The sequence below is a fragment of the Thamnophis elegans genome, chromosome 9, assembly GCF_009769535.1.
Source record: "Thamnophis elegans isolate rThaEle1 chromosome 9, rThaEle1.pri, whole genome shotgun sequence".
NCBI classification, from domain to species: Eukaryota; Metazoa; Chordata; class Lepidosauria; order Squamata; family Colubridae; genus Thamnophis; species Thamnophis elegans.
This window is the reverse complement of record NC_045549.1, coordinates 13,586,603-13,605,494: the sequence shown is the minus strand read 5'-3', so window position 1 is coordinate 13,605,494 and position 18,892 is coordinate 13,586,603. Positions and strand designations below refer to the sequence as shown.

Genomic DNA, 18,892 nt, shown 5'->3' with positions numbered 1-18,892 from the left:
ACTACTATTGAGCAAGGTACCATCTACACTGTACCTGTGCATTTTGTTTTTCTTGCCTAAATGTAGAACCTTACTCTTTTCACCATTGAATTTCATTTTATTAGATAGTGCCCAATGTTGGTGTTGATTAATTGGTGAAGATGACAGAATTCGCCAACATGGCCAAATTCATGTTTGATTATGGAATGGACAATAGCTACATATATTAGTGACCGGATCTCCGTTGTGAACTTTTGGCTGAAAACAGAAAAAAATGATTTATGGGTTAGAAAGGGTAGAATATGGAAAGAAGAGTGCCATGATGTAAGCTCAGAGAGAATAAAATGTAAATGCATTTAGACCCGCTGTAAAGAAGTTTGGAAACTGCTTCTTTGTGTGTGTGTGTGTTTTTTTACTTATCACTTTTCCTTTTCTTATTACATTTCCTTTTCTTTTTTTCTTTAAATTATTTTTATTTTGCAGATTCTGCAGACACTGTGTGTGTGTGTGTGTGTGTGTGTGTGTGTGTGTGTATGTGCTGTGTGTAAAAGGAGTCCAGCTGGCAGCTGTCATCAAACGATGAAATCCTGCCCCTTTATAATGGGAGCCACATACACAAGAGGCAGGGATTTGATTGCACACTTTTAGATACCATTTTGACCTTTAGGGGACCTGGCCTTTTTTCAGTAAACTTCAAATGATGATGATGATGATTGATATTGTGCATTACAATTCAAATTGTCCTACAAGAGGCAATCTTTCAAGCTTTGGAGGGCTCCTGGCGCCTTTAAGGAGTTGGTACTTTGACAAGGTTGGAGAACGAGGCGCTTAACTTGCTTCGCCTCCGGACATTACTACGATTCCCATCATGCCTTATCCGAACAATCCTTTGATCGCAACGCATGCGCAGAAAAGAAAAACCTCTCCTGGAGGCGATACGTCTCGTCCCGACCCGTCCCCCCCCCTCCCTCTCACACACAGAGAACGGTAAGGAGCCGCTAAGGGCACCAAAAACAACCGCATGCGCAAACCAGTCGTTTTAAGCTCTGGGCGCAGACGCGCTTACCCTTTCTTCCACCTTCCCTCAAGTTTGTTTTGGTCTGCCCCGCCCACTTTCTGGGTTTTTTTTTCTCCCTGCCCCACCCACTTCGCCCCCGCGCCAAACCACGGCGCCTGCGCATTCTCATTGGCGTTTGACGGATGGGGAGAGTGCTTGGCGGCGGCGGCGCGCGCGTGGACGGTAACGGTCCTCGGTGCGGCTGCCTGGGACTTGTGATGGAGGGAGGGAGGCGGGGAGGCTCAGCGAGGGGGCGACGGGGCTCTGTACCTGGAAAGGGGAGAGGGCTGGGCGTTTGGCTTTCCCGAAAAGCCGCCATATGTCTTCGGGCTTTTCCCTTCGCGACAGGAAAGCACTCTGTACTTGCCCAGAGGCACTTTTCTCCTTCAAAAAGCACGCTTTCCTCCCGCATCCTGACGTTGCAAGCAGGCAGAGGAGCAGTTGGACAAAACATGGAAGGAGTGGGGTGGGAATTGGGTCGAGGAAAGGCAGCTGACTCTCCAGGTGGTCCTCCACTTACGACCATTACGTTGCTAAGTGAGAAATTGATTCAGTTTGGTCCCGTTTTACAGCTTTTCTTGGTGTTAAATTAGGTTGTTAAGTGAATCTGTCTTCCCCATTGACTTTGCTGAAGGTCGCAAAAGGTTTGTCACACATGATTCAGGCATGCGGCAACAGGTGTAAGTGTGCAAAGTAGTCTTAAGTAGCTTTTTTTCAGTGCCGGTGTGACTTTGAACGTCCGCTGAACAACCTGTTGTAAGTCGAGGATTAGTTGGGTGAAAAGACATTGGGGGGGGGGGGGGGTCAGGCTACAAGCTACAGTCTTAATCTTCAGTCATGGTGGCTTGGTTTGGAATGATGGCTGAAGAACATCTGGGGACCCAAGGTTGAGGAAGAGAGGCTGAAGGAGTTGTGTTAAACCTAGGGGGGTTAATTTTTGCGTTTTGTCGTATGTATTTTGGGGGGACGCGGGTTGTGTGTGGATGGCTAGAAAGAGTGTTTGGAAATCAGGTGGGGAGAGTCTGCTTGGATGAAGGAGATTTTGCCATTGGGTGAAGGATCCAGTTCTCTTTGTAAGTGTATACAGGATATTTTTTAAAAAATTCTCAAGATGACATCATGCAGGATATGAGGAAAAACATATAAGAGGAAACCAACTGAGTAAGAGAATGTTTCAGATACTATATGTGTGAAGTATATATATAAACTTTTAGAGAATGACAAAGTAATGGAAAAAGATAATTTCAAGAGGGGAAAATGGGTTATTATGAAAAAGAATGATGAATGCTAAGAATGATGACCTTTAAATGAACAATAAAAGGGAGGAGAATTTTAATGTATTACACACACCCCTGACTGAAGGCTCATGTTACTAGCCTAACATAATTGCTCCACTGTTAATTGTTTCCTGCTTATGGTTTCAGTGAAGTCTATAAAACATTTATAGTTACTTGAACTAGGAACTCAGTAGAAGGAAGTTACATAGATGCTTGCTATGTTATGCCTTGGCTGACTTTGAGGAAGCTCTGGCGTTGGTATTTGGGCTATTATCTTATTTAGAATTGCTGGTTTTGTATTAGCAATAACTCCTGGGGGAAGGAATTTCCCAAATTACCAAATGTTTATTGCAACATAAATGGTTCATTCTTGAGATCTTGCAAGTGTAAAATGTGTTCATTTCCATCAAAGCAGCATAGTTTTCCAGTATATCTTATACTTTAAACAGTATATTTTATTGTGAAAGATCACTTATTTTGAGTTGGAAAGTCAATGCTGTACAGTATATAATACTTGAATATTGTATCGGTTGTACTGATTTATGATCAGTTTCTGGACTCAACTAAAAGTCTGGAAGGATTTTTTAAAAAAATCTAGCATGGTTTGAGAGCAGATTATGACATCAATTACATGCATGTAAACTTGCCTTTGTTCTTGTGAATTGGCCTCCCAGGCATACTTTCAGTCACATCTCTAGTATGATCACAGAGAAAACTACTTGATTCACCTATATTGCAAAACTGATTGCCTAAAGAAATCTAGCTCTCTCTGTTTAATCCTCTGTGTAAAACCAAAGAATTAAAAATCCCAAAACTGATCTTTTTATCCTCCTGCACATATTATTATAGAAGCCGTAGTGGTGCGGTGGTTGGAATGCAGTACTGCAACCTACTTCTGCTGCCTGCTGGCTGTCTGCAATTTGACAGTTCGAATCTCACCAGGCTCAAGGTTGACTCAGCCTTCCATCCTTCTGAGGTCAGTAAAATTAGGACCCAGATTGTTGGGGGCAATAGGCTGACTCTGTAAACTGCTTAGAGAGGGCTGTAAAGCACTGTGAAGTGGTATATAAGTCTAAGTGCTATTGCTATTTTATCTAATGTTGTGTTCTAGTAAACATTGTTTTAAATTGGTAGAGATATATCATTTTTGTTACAGAGAATATATTGATTAATATCTAATTCCATTGGCATTTGTGCCATCAATCAAATTCAAACTATAAGAAGGTACTCTTCCATTCATATGCATGGCATGCACATTTTTCTCCATTCTTTCGACTTTTGTGTAGTATTTGCCTTGAAATAGTGACTTGGTCTGCTGAGTTGTGGATCACAGAACAGCGAAGTCAGGAAGCTCTTGTTCTATCATTTTACATTTCTCTCCTTGGTGCATATGTCAAAGGTTAGCCGTAGTTCAGGAAAATGTAGAAGCTGTGAGTGAAGCAAGTGACTCGGTTTGTATGTGAAAAAAATGTGCATTCCAACTCCAGGTCTGATTCCAAAGACAAAATCCTGAAATGAATATGCTCAAGCATTTAATGCTGCAGTCCTAGTCTTGCCTCAATTTAACTGCTGTTCACCTACATCAGGGGTCAGCAAATCGCGGCTTTGGAGCCGCCTGTGGCTCTTTTATCCCTCTGCTGTGGCTCCCTGTCTCCAGTCAGCACCACAATTTTGAGAGGAGCTTCCGATTAGGAACGGGGCAAGCAGAGCGCGCCAGGAGGAGATTCTATGGCAAGGGACGGCTTTTCTGGTCAGCTCCACAATTGATAGGGCTTTCAGTTAGGACAGGTAGAGGAAAAAAGGATGCTGCGCTATGGTGGGGGAAGTGGACTTCCGGTTGACTCCAGAATTGAACGGGGAGCTTCCGGTTAGGACCTTTGTGGCTCTTTGAGTGTTTAAGGTTGCCGACCCCTGACTTAGATTTACAAGGTGTTGCCAACCTACAACCACAACTGAGGCCCAAATTTCTCTTGCTAAATAAAGACAGTTGTTAAGTGGGTTGTGTCCCATTTTATGATTTTTTGCCCACAGTTGTTGAGTGAATCATGCAGTTGTTAAGTGAATCTGGCTCCCCCCATTGCCTTTGGTTGTCGGAAGCTAGCTGGGAAAATTACAAATGGTTGACCCTGGGACACTGCAGTTGTGATAGCAATAGCACTTATATACTTTACAGCCCCCGCTAAGCGGTTTACATAGTCAGCCTATTGCACCCAACAATCTGGGTCTTCATTATACCCACCTCAGAAGGATGGAAGGATGAGTCTATCGTGAGCCTGGTGAGATTCGAACTGCCAAATTGCTGGCAGTCAGCAAAAGTAGCCTGCAGTACTGCAGAACTGCGCCACCGCGGTTCTTAGTATATGCCAGTGATAAATACATGCCAGTTGTCAAGCGCCCAAATTTTGATCATGTGATTATGGAGATGCTGCAACAGTTGTAAGTGTGAAAGTGTGAAATTATTTTTATAAACGAGATATCTTAATTTAGAATAAATGAATTTTAATCAGCAATTAAGTTATGGATTCAGTTTTGGGTAAGGATATTTGTAAACATATGTGGATATACAAATGTAATGCATGCACACCTTTCTTGGGAAGAAAATCTCCAAATTTTATTTCAGCTGACGGCTCTATTCAAGAAACACCAGAGGATCTTTATTTATCTAATTTTGTGTTTTGCTTATTCTTTCTTTGGAGGTCATCATTTTAAATATAGATCTCTTTCCTCTCAAGTAATCTTGAGAGATGAAACTTGTGACTATGGAGATTCATTTCCAAATTTAGCAATGAAGAGAAGGGGGATAGATATTGTGTCTTGTATTGTGACTAGAATGGAACATTTTAACATTATTAGAAGTAGATTTGACATTTTCTGGTTTATTGTGGAACAGCTTCAGACACTTGAATCTTTAGGCTCTTGGATAAGTTGGGTGCCATTTCTATTATTTGAGAGTTATTTCTGTGAGTGAATACTGTTCATGTTTTTTAAAAAACTTTGCAACAACTGCTACTGCTTTGCTCACTTTGTGTTACATAAATCACAGGGATTCTCATGCAGAAATGTCACAAATAGCCACAACATGAATTTGACATGTGATTTTAGGTGCTTCATATGTCTTAAGATAAAGTTAAGATGCTCCATTTTCTTAGGGTTGACAGCCTTGCTAATTTTCCTATGGTTCATTGACGGCTTCATTGCAAAAAGTTCCAAGTCACTGTTTTTAAAATGTAGGGCCATGATAGCAAGCCTATGGCACGCCATAAGTGGCGTGCAGAGCCCTCTCTGCGGGCACACCAGCCATCGCCCCAGCCTAGCTCCACCACGCATGCACGTACACTTCCCACAGCCAGCTAGTCTTTGGGGCTCTGCTGCACATATGCAGGAGGCGGGGTGCATGCTGGGGGTGTGCCCACATGCATGGGGATGTGGGACGCATGCGTGGGTGCTTGCATTTAAGCAAACTAATTGTCTCCTGCAAACTCTACTCTTCTTTCACTCCTCTTTTATTTCCTCTGGGAGGGGCCATTCATCATCCACCTGTGGCCTTACTCCCAAGTCAGCCCCGTTCTTTAGCTGTTCCCTTTGTCTGGCAACTCTGCGCATGCGCACTTTGGGAACAGGCTCCAGCTATTCTTCAGCCCCACTTATCTCCAACTCCAAAGGCAGCTGATAACTGTCAGATGGCTTTGGCCCCCTCTCTGCCTCTGACACAGAGCCCTCATCAGAGCCTTCCCCAGACTCCAGAACTGGCCCATGTTCCTCCCCAACCTCTTTACTGTCCGAATCTGCTGCTAGATCTACTGGCTGCTGGCGAGCCACAGCATAAGGCCTATTCTGGGGATCCTACCCCTAGATTCTTGTTCATATTTTGGAATACGGTTACTTGCTTTGAGTTAATTATAGGCTATAATTCAGAAACCACCAAGTTAGAGCATACTCTGTAGTTCCCATTACTGATAGCAATAGCAATATATCAGTAGACTTATATACCGCTTCATAGGCCTTTCAGGCCTCTCTAAGCGGTTTACAGAGAGTCAGCATATTGCCCCCAACAATCTGGGTCCTCATTTTACCCACCTCGGAAGGATGGAAGGCTGAGTCAACCCTGAGCCGGTGAGATTTGAACCGCTGACCTGCTGATCTAGCAGTAGCCTGCAGTGCTGCATTTAACCACTGCGCCACCTTTGCTCTTGACTTCACCTAAACTAAAAAGGTTTCAAGCATTTTTGTTTAAAGGTATAATCCGCTTAAATAGTAAAAGAGTAAATTTACGTATCTGTGGTAAAAACATATCTAATCTCTTCTCAGCAATAATTACCATTTTGATTCACAGTTCTTCATTTACGCTGAATTTTGACTAAATTGTGTTCATGTGTCGGTACAGAAAACTGTTTGCATCTAGAAAAAAAGAGTGTCCTACAGTTTTGACTCTTGAGTTCAATAAAATGCCCCCCCAAATTTCAGTGTGACATAATCTACTTCTTGTTCAGTAGAAAGATTGCCAATTTTCAGTGATTCTTCATGCTATACTAAATAAACCTGCAGAACATCACGTGTCCTTTGTCAGCATATACAGAAAATATGCATCATGAGCTTCTTCTAAATGTTGAAGACAGTGCATGATTTCACCTTCCTTGATTGTCTCTTTTCAAAATATACTAATTTTAGTTCCAGTCAAAACCTATAAGCCCCTTTCTTGATTCTCCATTTATTTGCATTGATCTGTTCAAAGAAGCAGAAGAGTAGCTGGCAAAGTATTTGTTGAAATATGTGTTTCAGGCATACCATTGAGATAAATACTGTATTTTATGTTTTCTTTTTAAATCAGAAGATATTGGCTATACCCAAATGGATGTCCGCTGGTGCGCATAACAGGATGTGTGCTGGGTCTTTTCATGGAGACTAAAAGTACACTTGGAAAAAGATAAACAGCTAATGGCTTCTGAATCAATGGTACCAGAGCAAGGAAAACATACGGTGACCGGAAAAAGACATCAAAAGCAGGAAAGGACACCTTTGAGCTGTGATGGGGAAGACGACACATTTGTATTTGAAGCAAATGAAGCTTGGAAGGATTTTCACAGCTCTCTTCTCCATTTCTACGAAGCTGGGGAGCTTTGTGACGTGACGCTAAAGGTAGGGATTTATAGTTTTCTATATAATTTTGAGTTTCTGTATGGAATGTCCCATGTATTTTGGGAAGTACAAGAAGAGGTATTTGCTTTTCATCACTTGTGTTTCCACTGACTGACTGGGAATGGATTTCCAGCATTTACATTGCTCTTTTTATTGAAAAGTTGCTAGAAATCTTATAATAGGACAGTGAATACTTGTTGAATCTTGCAATGGCTCTGTATAATGATGGGTATGAACACAAATGAAGAAAAATCACTTTCTGTCTAATTTAAGGATGTATAATTATTAGAAATTTAGTACCTAGGCAAGTTCACTTAGCTGGCATGAAATATACCATTGAATGAACTTGTAGGATGAAAATGTACATGTACCAAGAATTTTTGCACAAATAAGAGATTCCTCCATCATGCCCATGTTAAGAGAGTGGGGGGGTTCTTCTTTGAATGGAGAAAGAGGTATGGTAGCTACAATGGGTGCAATGGGTATGTTGTGCAAATAGCTGAACAAACATTTTTTGCACCAACAATTTAGCTAACAGTTAAGCAGAAAGTTGTTAACATAAAAGATACGTTGAGTACATGTGTATAATTTATCATACAGCTTTTTAAAAAGTATAGAGGAGTTGAGTAGATATAGTGATAGTTCTGATTCAATTAGCTACCTGTAAATAATGAAAAAGGCAGCAGATTCAGGAACAGAATAAATTTACTAATCATTAATTGTAAAATAAAACAGTGGCCCCCAATCTTTTCAGCACCAGGGACCGGTTTCCTGAAGAGAGGATTTTTTGCAGACTGGCATGGGCATTGGTTGCGTGGCCCAGTTTCTGGTGTGCCTCACACCAGTGCCGGTCCATGGCTGGCCGGGGGTGGTGGTTGGGGGACTCCTGAAATAGAAACTAATACTTCAATCATCTTCAGGCAGGAAGAAAAAAGGGAAAACTGGAAAAATTTATACCAGTCAGATAAGTAACACTTTCTAACAGTAGAAGCAAAATGAAAACATTTGCAAGAATTTTCAATTTACTGAAATGTCAAAAAAACATATTATCAAACATTCTATTTGATTTGTGGACTTGTGCATTCCTTTAAATAATGGGCCTTTAGTAGCTTAACTAAATAACGGAGGGCACCTGAATTCTACCTCCAATACTTATTTTGTCATCTTGCTTTATTTTTGTACTTTCACTTTTGAAAATTGAGTTTGATCAGCTATCCTGGTATTAAATGTTCTGGGCTTGAGAACATGTTTTCAACCTAGGATCAGTTTTTGTGGGGTCAGGACAATATCAATAGAATGTGTGTTTAAAAACCCTCTTCAGTGTTCAAGACTCATAATTTTACTTAGGCGCCGTTGTCTCTGTTTTGCCTTAAGCTAAAGTGAGCTACTGTTAACATTCTTATATGTTTTACTTCCAGGTGGGCTCAAAGTTGATTACCTGTCACAAGCTTGTCCTGGCTTGTGTAATACCTTACTTCAGAGCCATGTTTCTTTCGGAAATGGCAGAAGCTAAACAATCATTGATTGAAATCAAAGATTTTGACGGTGATGCCATTGAAGACTTGGTCAAGTTTGTGTATTCCTCCCGGCTAATGCTGACTGTTGACAATGTCCAGCCTCTCTTATATGCTGCCTGCATTCTCCAAGTGGAGATAGTGGCCAAAGCTTGCTGTGAGTACATGAAGCTGCACTTTCACCCTTCCAATTGCCTGGCAGTGAGGGCCTTTGCAGAGAGTCACCATCGCATTGACTTGATGGACATGGCTGACCACTATGCCTGTGAACACTTTGTTGAAGTGGTGGAATGTGAAGACTTTGTGAGTGTATCTCCTCAGCACCTTCATAAACTCTTGTCTTCAAGTGATCTGAGCATTGAGAATGAAAAGCAAGTTTATTGTGCTGCTATTAAATGGCTTTTGGCCAATCCCCAGCACCATGCTTTATGGTTAGATGCAATAGTTGCTCAGGTAAGAACCACATGAGAGAAGGATAAAAGTGCTCTTAATACCTGTAATGTTCCTCTCATTGTATTTTTTTAAAAAATTATGATGGTATGTTCAAGCAGCCATATTTCTTTCTTTATGTAGCTTTAATGGTATATGTATAAACTGAGCACAATTGGTTCTCTTAACTTCAGCCAAATAGGCATCCTTTTCTTTTGTTAGATTCAACTCCTGTCCATTTAGACTTGGAGACAGTATGGAAATAGATTCCATTCATCTAGTCTTCATATGTCCTGGTGTTTTCCCATCCAGTTACTGATTAGCCTAGGTCTCCAGGTTGAAAATTAGCAGCCAGAAGATGGCCACTGTTGTTACAGATTTTGTTGAATATTGACGGTCCTGCACTATATAATTATGTAAATGACAACCTGCAGCATAGAGGCAGGATGACCAAAGAATGCCTTATAGGGGAATTGGAATTAAATTTATTGCCGTTTGTCCTCAAGGATATTCCCTCTCCGTATAGTCCTACTAAGGTGAGATGTCTGTAGTTCGTTTTGAATAAATGACAGTATCTGGTAGGTTCATTAATGGAGCTGATCTTTACAGCATGATAATTAAAATGGCTAGCTTTCTATTTGCACACTTTTGACTATTGAGTTCAAAAGATATTCTTTCAGGACTTCTTCAATAAGTAAGCCATTAGGAAGCAGTTTGGTAGCATCTCTAGTGGTTCAAAGTTTGAACTTGCATTGCAGTTTTATCCTAATGAAATATGCATATTACACCCTTGCACTGGTTAAATAAAATTAAAACTAGTTTAACCAACCAGACTTGTTGATAAATCAAGGTTATTTATTCTTGAAATTCATTGCCATTCATTGAGATTCATGATACCATGCCAGTTATCTGGTCAGAGTAGGCAAAATCCCCATATCCTTGGATAATGCAGCAGTAAGAATGAAAGTGCTCTGTAACCTGGCATCCTCTTGTTGGTCCAAGCGAAATGGGAAGATGTTCATTTCGATCTTGATGCTGTTCAATTCATCATTTTTGTTTGTTCCCTTAGGTACGCCTGCCACTGTTACCTGTTTGTTTCCTCATGGGAGTTGTTGCAAAAGAACAAATAGTCAAGCAGAACTTAAAATGCCGAGATTTGTTAGATGAAGCAAGAAACTACCATCTTCATTTAAGCAGTCATACAGTACCAGACTTTGAATATTCTGTTCGGACAACCCCAAGGAAACACACAGCAGGTATCTATTTTTTCCTAATACGCCGCTGGTATAGGTGTGAAAATTTCTTGTTCTGTGAAATCCTGTTAATGAGTTCACAGAGTGCTTTATTTAATACCCGCTGAATTTTATTAATTAATTTAAATCTAATCAAAGAAGCTCCTCTCCATTTTGTTATTTTTCCCGTTAGGTGTCCTTTTCTGTGTTGGAGGACGTGGCGGATCAGGAGACCCATTTCGCAGTATTGAATGCTACTCGATAAATAAAAATAGCTGGTTTTTTGGCCCTGAAATGAACAGTAGAAGGAGGCATGTAGGAGTAATCTCTGTAGGAGGTTTGTAAGAAGAAAATTCTATTTTCAAATAATTCTGTATTCTATTGGAGCTTATGATTCAGCCGTTCTCTCTACCCTATAATCACTGTATTTCCCGAGGAGGAGGAAAGTTCTGAATTTAAGATGATTACCACTAAAGCAAAGCAAAAAAGATAGTTGGGAGGGAAAATAGGACTAATGTCCCATGTAGTGCACAATGTCCTCATTTTTTCAACCTAGGAAATCCCCCCCTAATAAATTTCTTAAGAGACATGAATATTGGTTTGTGCATCACGATTATGTCTGTGTACACTTGCCATAAACCACATTCCAAAAATAGCACCAGAGCAAAAATGAATTACTAATATCTATAATTCTTCATTTATAAAATTTACCTCATCTATATATACCAAGCTCTCTCTGTCAAACACAAAATTTTATTATATTTCATGCATGTATTGCACATAGAGTGGCGCAGTGGCCTAGAGGTGGAGCTCTTGCCTCACGATCGGGAGGCTGTGAGTTCAATCCTAGGCAGAGGCAGATATTTCTCTCTCTGGGCACAATGAGAGTATATCTGCTGAACGAAACTCTGCATTGCCGACAGGAAGGGCATCTGGCCATTAAAACACTCCGCTAGCTCCATTCAGTTGCCCAGACCTGGGGTGGGTGGGGAGAACCTTTCAGTTAATTTTGCAAAACATTTATTAATTACAATTGGCTATGTCTGAGCAGATTGTAATATTAGTGATAAATAGCAATAGAATAAGACGATGGGCTACTCTTACTTTACTTCCTAAGAAATATATTGCCTGACTGTTTCAGGTAAAGTTTATGCTGTGGGTGGGCACGATGGAAATGAACACCTAGGCAGCATGGAAGTGTTTGATCCGCTCACAAATAAATGGATGATGAAAGCATCAATGAATACCAAAAGGTAGGTAAATTTGGAGGAATGGATAGATTCATATGAGACATTGTTTATTACATAATTGACATGGACCAAGTAAATAAACACATCCAGTCCCCCCATAATCATCATTTTTTATTATATTTATTGTTCACATTTGTACACCCCACCAAAAGCAATTCTGGGCAGCTTACTGCAAGTGGATAAAACAACAAATATAAAAACAGCAAATCTAACGCTACATAATGTCATCATCCAAAATAAATTTGCAATATGGAGAAAGAATGATGGGACTATGAAATATAGATGAGGCTTTACGATTAAAAGAACAAAAATCAGTGCAAAGCAATCATAAAGTTCTTTTAAATCTGTCATTTGTAGCTAAAGTGGATTAGGAAAATATTTCAGACAATATAAGTTGTAAAAGAAATTAGCTTCTCAAAGTTGGCAGCTGATTGATTGTGATAAAGGAAACTAGGGGCAGACTGGATATTGAAATAAAAACATTTACTGAAAATAGATAATTTATCATGTACAGAGTTGTGCAAAACCAGTAGGTTTTTTGTTTATTACTGTGGAGACACTTTCAAACTTCTGTTTGCCAGAGTAAGTGGAAGCAGAGAGACTTTTGCTGAGCCAAGGCTTAAACACCAGTTACAACTTTACCTGGACTGGGAAGTCTTGGCAGTAGTAATTCTTAGCCTTATCAGCAGGCATTTTGGCCATTGCATCCCTGCCAGCATAGCACTATCCTTAAAGACAAATCAGAGGATAACATACAGTGTCCAGGATGTTAACGGATGAGAGCTGCTGTGTGAACATAGCATATATGTCCAGGCATTTCATTGGTTGCTGATATCCTTTCAAGTTTAATTGTGGTTTATATGACTTGGCTCTGTGGTGGTACCTAAAGGGCTGTCTCCTCCAGCTAGACTTGGCTTATGTGTACTCACTGAGAGAAATCAAAGGGCTATGGGCTTGTAGTCCTTTGCTTCACAGTATGGAAACGCTTGCCTTGAGACTGGAGATATACCTAGCATGCTCCCTAATGAGTTTCCACAAAGCTAAGATGGAGCTTTCTGAATGGGTTTTTGGAAGCTCACTGATGGGGAAAGGTGTTGATTGGTTAGTCATCTTCTTCTTGTGCCATATCTGTCATTGGATGCTGGAGATCATCTTGGCAATCCTATTTTTATCAACAGCCACATGAAAAAGTGCTGTTGAGTTTTGGTCCAAATCAATCCCTTAGATTTTGAAGCCATGATGTTCTTCTTCTGCCTGGACCTCGTTCATGAGTAAAGAATGCTTTATTTTTCTGGGTGTCGCATCACAGGTCCAAAATAGTCTAACTTTTGCTTTTTTATGATTTTAATGAATTCCCTTGGCTTTCCCAGGCGGTTTATCTCTTGGTTAGTCTAGTGGTTCTTTTTGATGACTTAACGTATTTTTCGAAGTATAAGACGGACCTTTTTCCCTCAAAAAAGAGGGTGAAAATCTGGATGCATCTTATACACTGATTACAGCATTTTTGGCCTCCCGAAACCCCTCCCCCTTTGCAAAAATGGTCGTGCATAGCCTTTAGGAGGCTTCCAGAGTGCTCCTGGGGGCTGGGGAGGGCAAAAATGAATGGAAAATGGGCCATTTTGTGCTCATTTTTTGCCCCACCCCCACCCACCAGGAGCGCTCTATAAGCCTCCTAAAGGCTTTGCATGCCCTTTTTTTGACAAAAAAACCAAACCCATTTTCATGAAAAATTGTCTGTTTTTTGGAGATCTGCAGAGTGCAAAATCTTTTTTTTAAAATTTGCCACTTCAAAATCTTGGTGCGTCTTATACTCCGGTGCGGCTTATATTCCGAAAAATACGTACATATTTTCTTTTTCTTTTGGTAAACTATAAATAAAATTTGGGTTTTCTTACATTACATGTTGACCTTTGTTACCCAAGTGAATTAAAGATAAAACTACATATACCTTATAAGGAACAATGACTCAAGTGGTTGGAACCGGGCAGGAGGTTAACGTTCAAGACCCAAGAACTGCCCTGGGGCGGGGTTGAGCTCTTGTCCTCCACTCCAGCTCCTGCTGGGGACATGAAATGAGCCCCCAGCTGAGTGTCCCCAGGGCAACAATTATGTCAGCGGCTAATCCTTTCAGTCCGGAATTGCCTCAGGGCTTCTGACACGAGTGCAAAAATATACCTTATGAGTACATTTGCTGCTTTATTTTTAAATATAGTTGGATAAGTGACAGTCTGCATTTTTGCTAGGAGAGGAATTGCTCTGGCCTCTCTTGGAGGCCCCATTTATGCCATCGGAGGCTTAGATGATAACACTTGCTTCAGTGAGGTGGAGAGATACGACATGGAATCCGACCAGTGGAGCGGCGTTGCCTCTATGAACACCCCTCGCGGAGGAGTTGGCTCTGTAGCTCTTCTGGTGAGTCCCTTGTGCAGCCTTGAAATGGACAGCAAACATTGCCTGCCACAGCCGAAATAGTAAGATCTTATGGTGTCCTTCAGTTATAACTATATTCAGTTCAGAGGCTATTTTCCAGTAGTAAATGAGATGTGGAATGGAACAGGTGAGAGAAATACAGCAATGTAGTAGTATAAACACCTAAGACAGTTCAATATTTTTCAGAATTTCGCACTAAGTTTTAGTTTATCCAGTTGGATTGCAATTTTTATTGTTTCATTATTTTTACAATTTCAATGTGAGATAGTTAAACTTAGGCTGACAAAGGTAAATTAATACATGTGTTTTAAGATAAAGTATGGGTTTGTTTACACACATACAGACATAAATTTATAGAATCTTCCTTTTTTTCTCATTTCAGAATAATGTATATGCCGTTGGTGGGAATGATGGTGTAGCTTCTCTGTCTAGTGTGGAGAAATATGATCCTTATCTTGATAAGTGGATAGAAGTGAAAGAAATGGGTCAGCGGAGAGCTGGCAATGGGGTTAGTGAACTTCATGGCTGTTTATATGTGGTAGGTGAGTAACGTTCAGCCCTTTCTTACTTTTGATCCCCTTATATTCTCATAGCTTTGCTTGAACTTCAATAATAGAAGCAGATTATGGTGAAGAGAAGACACCGGTTTTCTGTTACATTACAGCCAATATCTAAGGAGCTGCCCCAAAGAAGGGGAGGGGGGAGGGTCAACCTAATCTCCAAAGCACCTGAAGGCAGAACAAGAAGCAATGAATGGAAACCAGTCAAGGAGAGAACCAACCTAGAACTAAGGAGAAGTTTCCTGACAGTTAGAACAGTTGATCAGTGGCACAGCTTGTCTTCAGAAGTAGTGGGTGGTCCATCACTGGAGGTTTGTAAGAACAGATTGGACAACTACTTGTCTAAAGTGGTATAGGGTCTCCTGTTGAGCAAGGGCTAAGGAGGCCTCCAACGTCCCTTCCAACTCTGTTATTCTGTTAAGTATGAGTGCCTGTGAACTCTGACCGATGAAGGAGCAGGTGTGGGGGCTGGACAAGCAGATTGGACATGGCATGTTGAGTTACACTGAGGACTTAGTTTGGCCAGTTAAGTTACAAGAGTCTGTTTTGGTTTTCAGACCCAATCCCTGCATGCTCAAGGGAGTGAGGAGAAGAATCTTCATCAGATTACTTCACCTTTAGAGAGTTAGTTTTGACTAGTCAACAAACTAGTTACTTGCTAGTCAGTTCCCCTCCTCTCTGCTTACATGCATGGAACATTATTATACTTGGTAATGTTAATTTGTAAATGGTAGACTAAAGTAATAGTTTTCCTTGGGGTGGAAATAATTGTGATGGGCAATCCATCTTTTACAATAAACCTATCATTGCTTGGGTGAAGAATTCTCTTAGTAGATCTATTGCATTTTGATACGATGTTTGAATAACAGAATGTATGGTATGCTTCCAGTGGTGGGTTCCAGGTGGTATGGCCCGGTATAGCCATACCAGTAGTAGCTGGGAGCAGCGGCTACCATACCGGTATGGTGGCTTGTTTTGCCCACCCACCCACCCGCTTTCCATAGCTGTTTATAATGCGACCGGCCAATTGTGCATGCCCGGGCGGCACTTGCACAACCTCTGCCGAGCAGCTGGGTGTCACAGGGCGGTGGGGTGTGCAACATGTGTGCCCAACTAGGACGCCCGGCCCGTGCACAGCGTACCGGTTGTGACAGGATCCGGAGCCCATCACTGTATGCTTCCTATATTGTGGGGCTATAAAGCCATTAACTACCAAGAGTCATGTACCTGTCTGTCTGTTCTTGTGCAGGTGGTTTTGACGACAATTCTCCACTTAGCTCGGTTGAGAGATTTGACCCTCGCACTAATAAGTGGGAATACGTAGCAGAACTAACAACTCCTAGAGGGGGAGTTGGCATAGCAACATTAATGGGCAAAATTTTTGCTGTTGGAGGACACAATGGGAATGCTTACCTGAACACAGTGGAAACCTTTGATCCAGTAGCAAACAGGTAATTGGAAGCCCTCTTTGTACTCCAAGCGTTTGAAAGTAATGCTTCACAATGTGGAAGAGCACATGCAAAGCTCTATATGGCAAACAATTCAGCTGCTTTAACCATTTGTAAGGAAGCTACTCCGTACTCTTTACATTTTGTCAGGTCTCACTGGGTGATTTTTCACAGCTCTTTTGGCTTGTTCACTTCTTAGTTGGCTGATTAAAAGTAGGAAGACTTTGGTATAGTCAGTTTTGATGTATAATTTTCCTGTTTTTACACTACTCATTAAGCAGTTTTTTTTTACTCGATATAAGTCTCTACATTTTGTGCCATGAATCAATCTTGAGAAGATCAAGTCTCCTTGAATGTGGAGTAACTTGAGGATTTTTAAGCAAGCACTTGCTCTAGGAGAGAGGCAACATTAAGGTGCGGATTGGCATCCTGCCTCACTTTTCTTCAGGATTAAGTTTGTAGCAAAAGCTGAATTGTTAATGTGTTTTCAACAGTTTATATATTAAGGGAGAATGTGTACAAAAGTTTTAAATTTGGCACTTTTATCTGTTTGAATCTCTTTTGTTACTGATTATTTTTATACAGTTTGGTTCATTCATTATGTCATCTCATAATGTGATTTTTGGATCTCATTTTGGCTTAGTTTGCTATGTTAATTCAGCCATTGTGATTCAAACCATAGTGCAGTATGAAATCCATCCAGTGATTGAAATCATATGTTGTTATGAATCATATGTCAGGGTTCCAAATAGCATTCTCAATCAAATAAGACTCCTAGGCTAGAGGTTCCTCAAAGTTCCAATTTATTAGAGAAGCCACGTTGGCACATCTGGGAAAACCCGAATCTGAAAGCTTCCAGATTTTCCTCACCCAGTTCAAGTTCAAGACCCTGCCCCAGCACCCACATGTTCATCACATGGTCCAATCAGTCACTGTCCCACAAGGAGATTCCTTCCAGTGAGGCCTCTCCATGTTCCAAGGCAAATGACCTTGACTCTCTAAGAAGGAATGTTATATTGACTACATATCTCCCATGCTCCATACAATCCCCCTTCCCAGTTTCCCATAGCAGAATATATGGCAGGCTTGAGGCCCACTGTAAAAGATGGCTTCCAAGCCTGACATCATAATTGTCAGGGTTCCAAATAGCATCCAAAATTAAATCAGAGCCCAAGGCAAAGTATTGCTCAAAATTCCAATTTATTAAGAGAGCCATGTTGGCACATCTGGGAAAACCCAAATCTGAAAGCTTCCCGGTTTTCCCCACCCAGTTGAAAGTTCATGAACTTGCCCCACACCCACCAGCCCATCACATGATCCAATCATTCACTGCCATGCTGGCAGTTCCACCCATCCAGTTCTGGTCAGGTGCAGAGACAAAAGATGACCTTGGCTTTCAAGAAAGGAATTTTGTTTGGGCTACATAGCATCTAACTCCGTACAATCCCCCCTCCCATTTTCCGACAATAGAAAAGGCATAGTGGAATAATAAAAGTGTGGCAGGCCAAAGATCCAAAAGGAATATGGCTGCAGGCCCGAAAAATTTATTTAATTGTAGTTTGTTGGGTGCATCTCTGTTATACAACAGGCTGTGGCATCATTTATGAGCCACGGTTTCACAATAGCTCACCGTTTTGCTGACATGGCTTAGCATTTGTGTGATTTCCAATCTTGGTTTCAAATGATCCTTACTGTTTCATCTTCAGCAAACTTTTCTTCGTGTGTTTAATTTCAACTTAAATATTTAAATAGACACCAAAATAAAAGTATTTTAAAATTGAATTGGTACACGAGATTGAGATGTATTTAGCCTGCAGGCTAACTTTTTTCACATTAAGATCAGGAAAAAGCACAATAACTTGACTTGCATTTCTTTTTTCTTTTCTTTTTTTCTTTAGATGGGAGCTGGTGGGCTCCGTGTCTCACTGCAGAGCTGGGGCAGGAGTTGCTGTGTGTGCTTGCCTAAGCAGTCAAATTCGTGATATGGGTCAAGGTTCCAGCAACGTGGTGGACTGCATGTGAATTTGGGTTGAAGCCTGCTATGATTGCCTCCTTTACTCCTTTACTATTGTACAAAGACTTCTGAATGTTTAAAGCAATATATGTAAATATACTAGGATATTTTTTTGTATGAAAATCTGAGTGCTGTGGAAGTTTTAAAATATTTACTTACAATAAAAACTTGAAAAAATATTGAAGTGTTCAACAAAAATAGATGTCATTCAATGGAGGCTTAAAATACGTCCCTTTATCTTCATAGAAAATTTGATGAGTGATTTCATTTCAGTCATTACCTTACAAAGTATTCCGGAATGTAACGACTATCAATCTTATTTTGTAGTTTTCTCAGGTACACCTTCTGAAATGCTTATACATTAGAAGAATTCACTAAGACCCCACAAAGACCTCTATAAAGTACCATATTTTTTGGAGTATAAGACGCACCGGAGTATAAGACACACCAAGGTTTTGAAGAGGCAAATAAAAAAAAAAGGTAGGTAGATAGGGAGAGAAAGAAAGAGAAATACAGTGGGTAGATAGGGGGAGAGAGAAAGTAGTGAGGTAGGTAGGTAGATAAAG

The 18,892-nt window shown here is 40.7% G+C and overlaps 1 protein-coding gene across 2 annotated transcripts; it reads left to right on the top strand.

The window, feature by feature from the left end:
* Positions 1–1,111: 1,111 nt before the first annotated feature.
* On the top strand, positions 1,112–18,505 carry KLHL8 (kelch like family member 8). Of its 2 annotated transcripts, none has more exons than XM_032224519.1 (10): positions 1,112–1,232; positions 7,142–7,449; positions 8,868–9,416; positions 10,462–10,648; positions 10,818–10,961; positions 11,766–11,877; positions 14,118–14,286; positions 14,687–14,846; positions 16,114–16,315; positions 18,211–18,505. In XM_032224519.1, the coding sequence occupies exons 2-10, from the start codon at positions 7,249–7,251 to the stop codon at positions 18,332–18,334; spliced, it is 1,848 nt and encodes a 615-aa protein (XP_032080410.1). In that variant the 5' UTR covers positions 1,112–1,232; positions 7,142–7,248; the 3' UTR covers positions 18,335–18,505. The 2 variants fall into 2 exon arrangements, with proteins under 2 accessions (XP_032080410.1, XP_032080411.1); XM_032224520.1 differs by having other exon boundaries at positions 1,113–1,219.
* The last annotated feature ends 387 nt before the right edge of the window (positions 18,506–18,892 follow it).

Bases quoted from the DNA above. Each gene is read 5' to 3' on its own strand.
- KLHL8 (XM_032224519.1), top strand. From the start codon at position 7,249: ATGGCTTCTGAATCAATGGTACCAGAGCAAGGAAAACATACGGTGACC. The intron at 10,649-10,817 runs GTATCTATTTTT...TTTTCCCGTTAG, and splicing joins CCCAAGGAAACACACAGCAG to GTGTCCTTTTCTGTGTTGGA. The intron at 14,287-14,686 runs GTGAGTCCCTTG...TTCTCATTTCAG, and splicing joins TTGGCTCTGTAGCTCTTCTG to AATAATGTATATGCCGTTGG.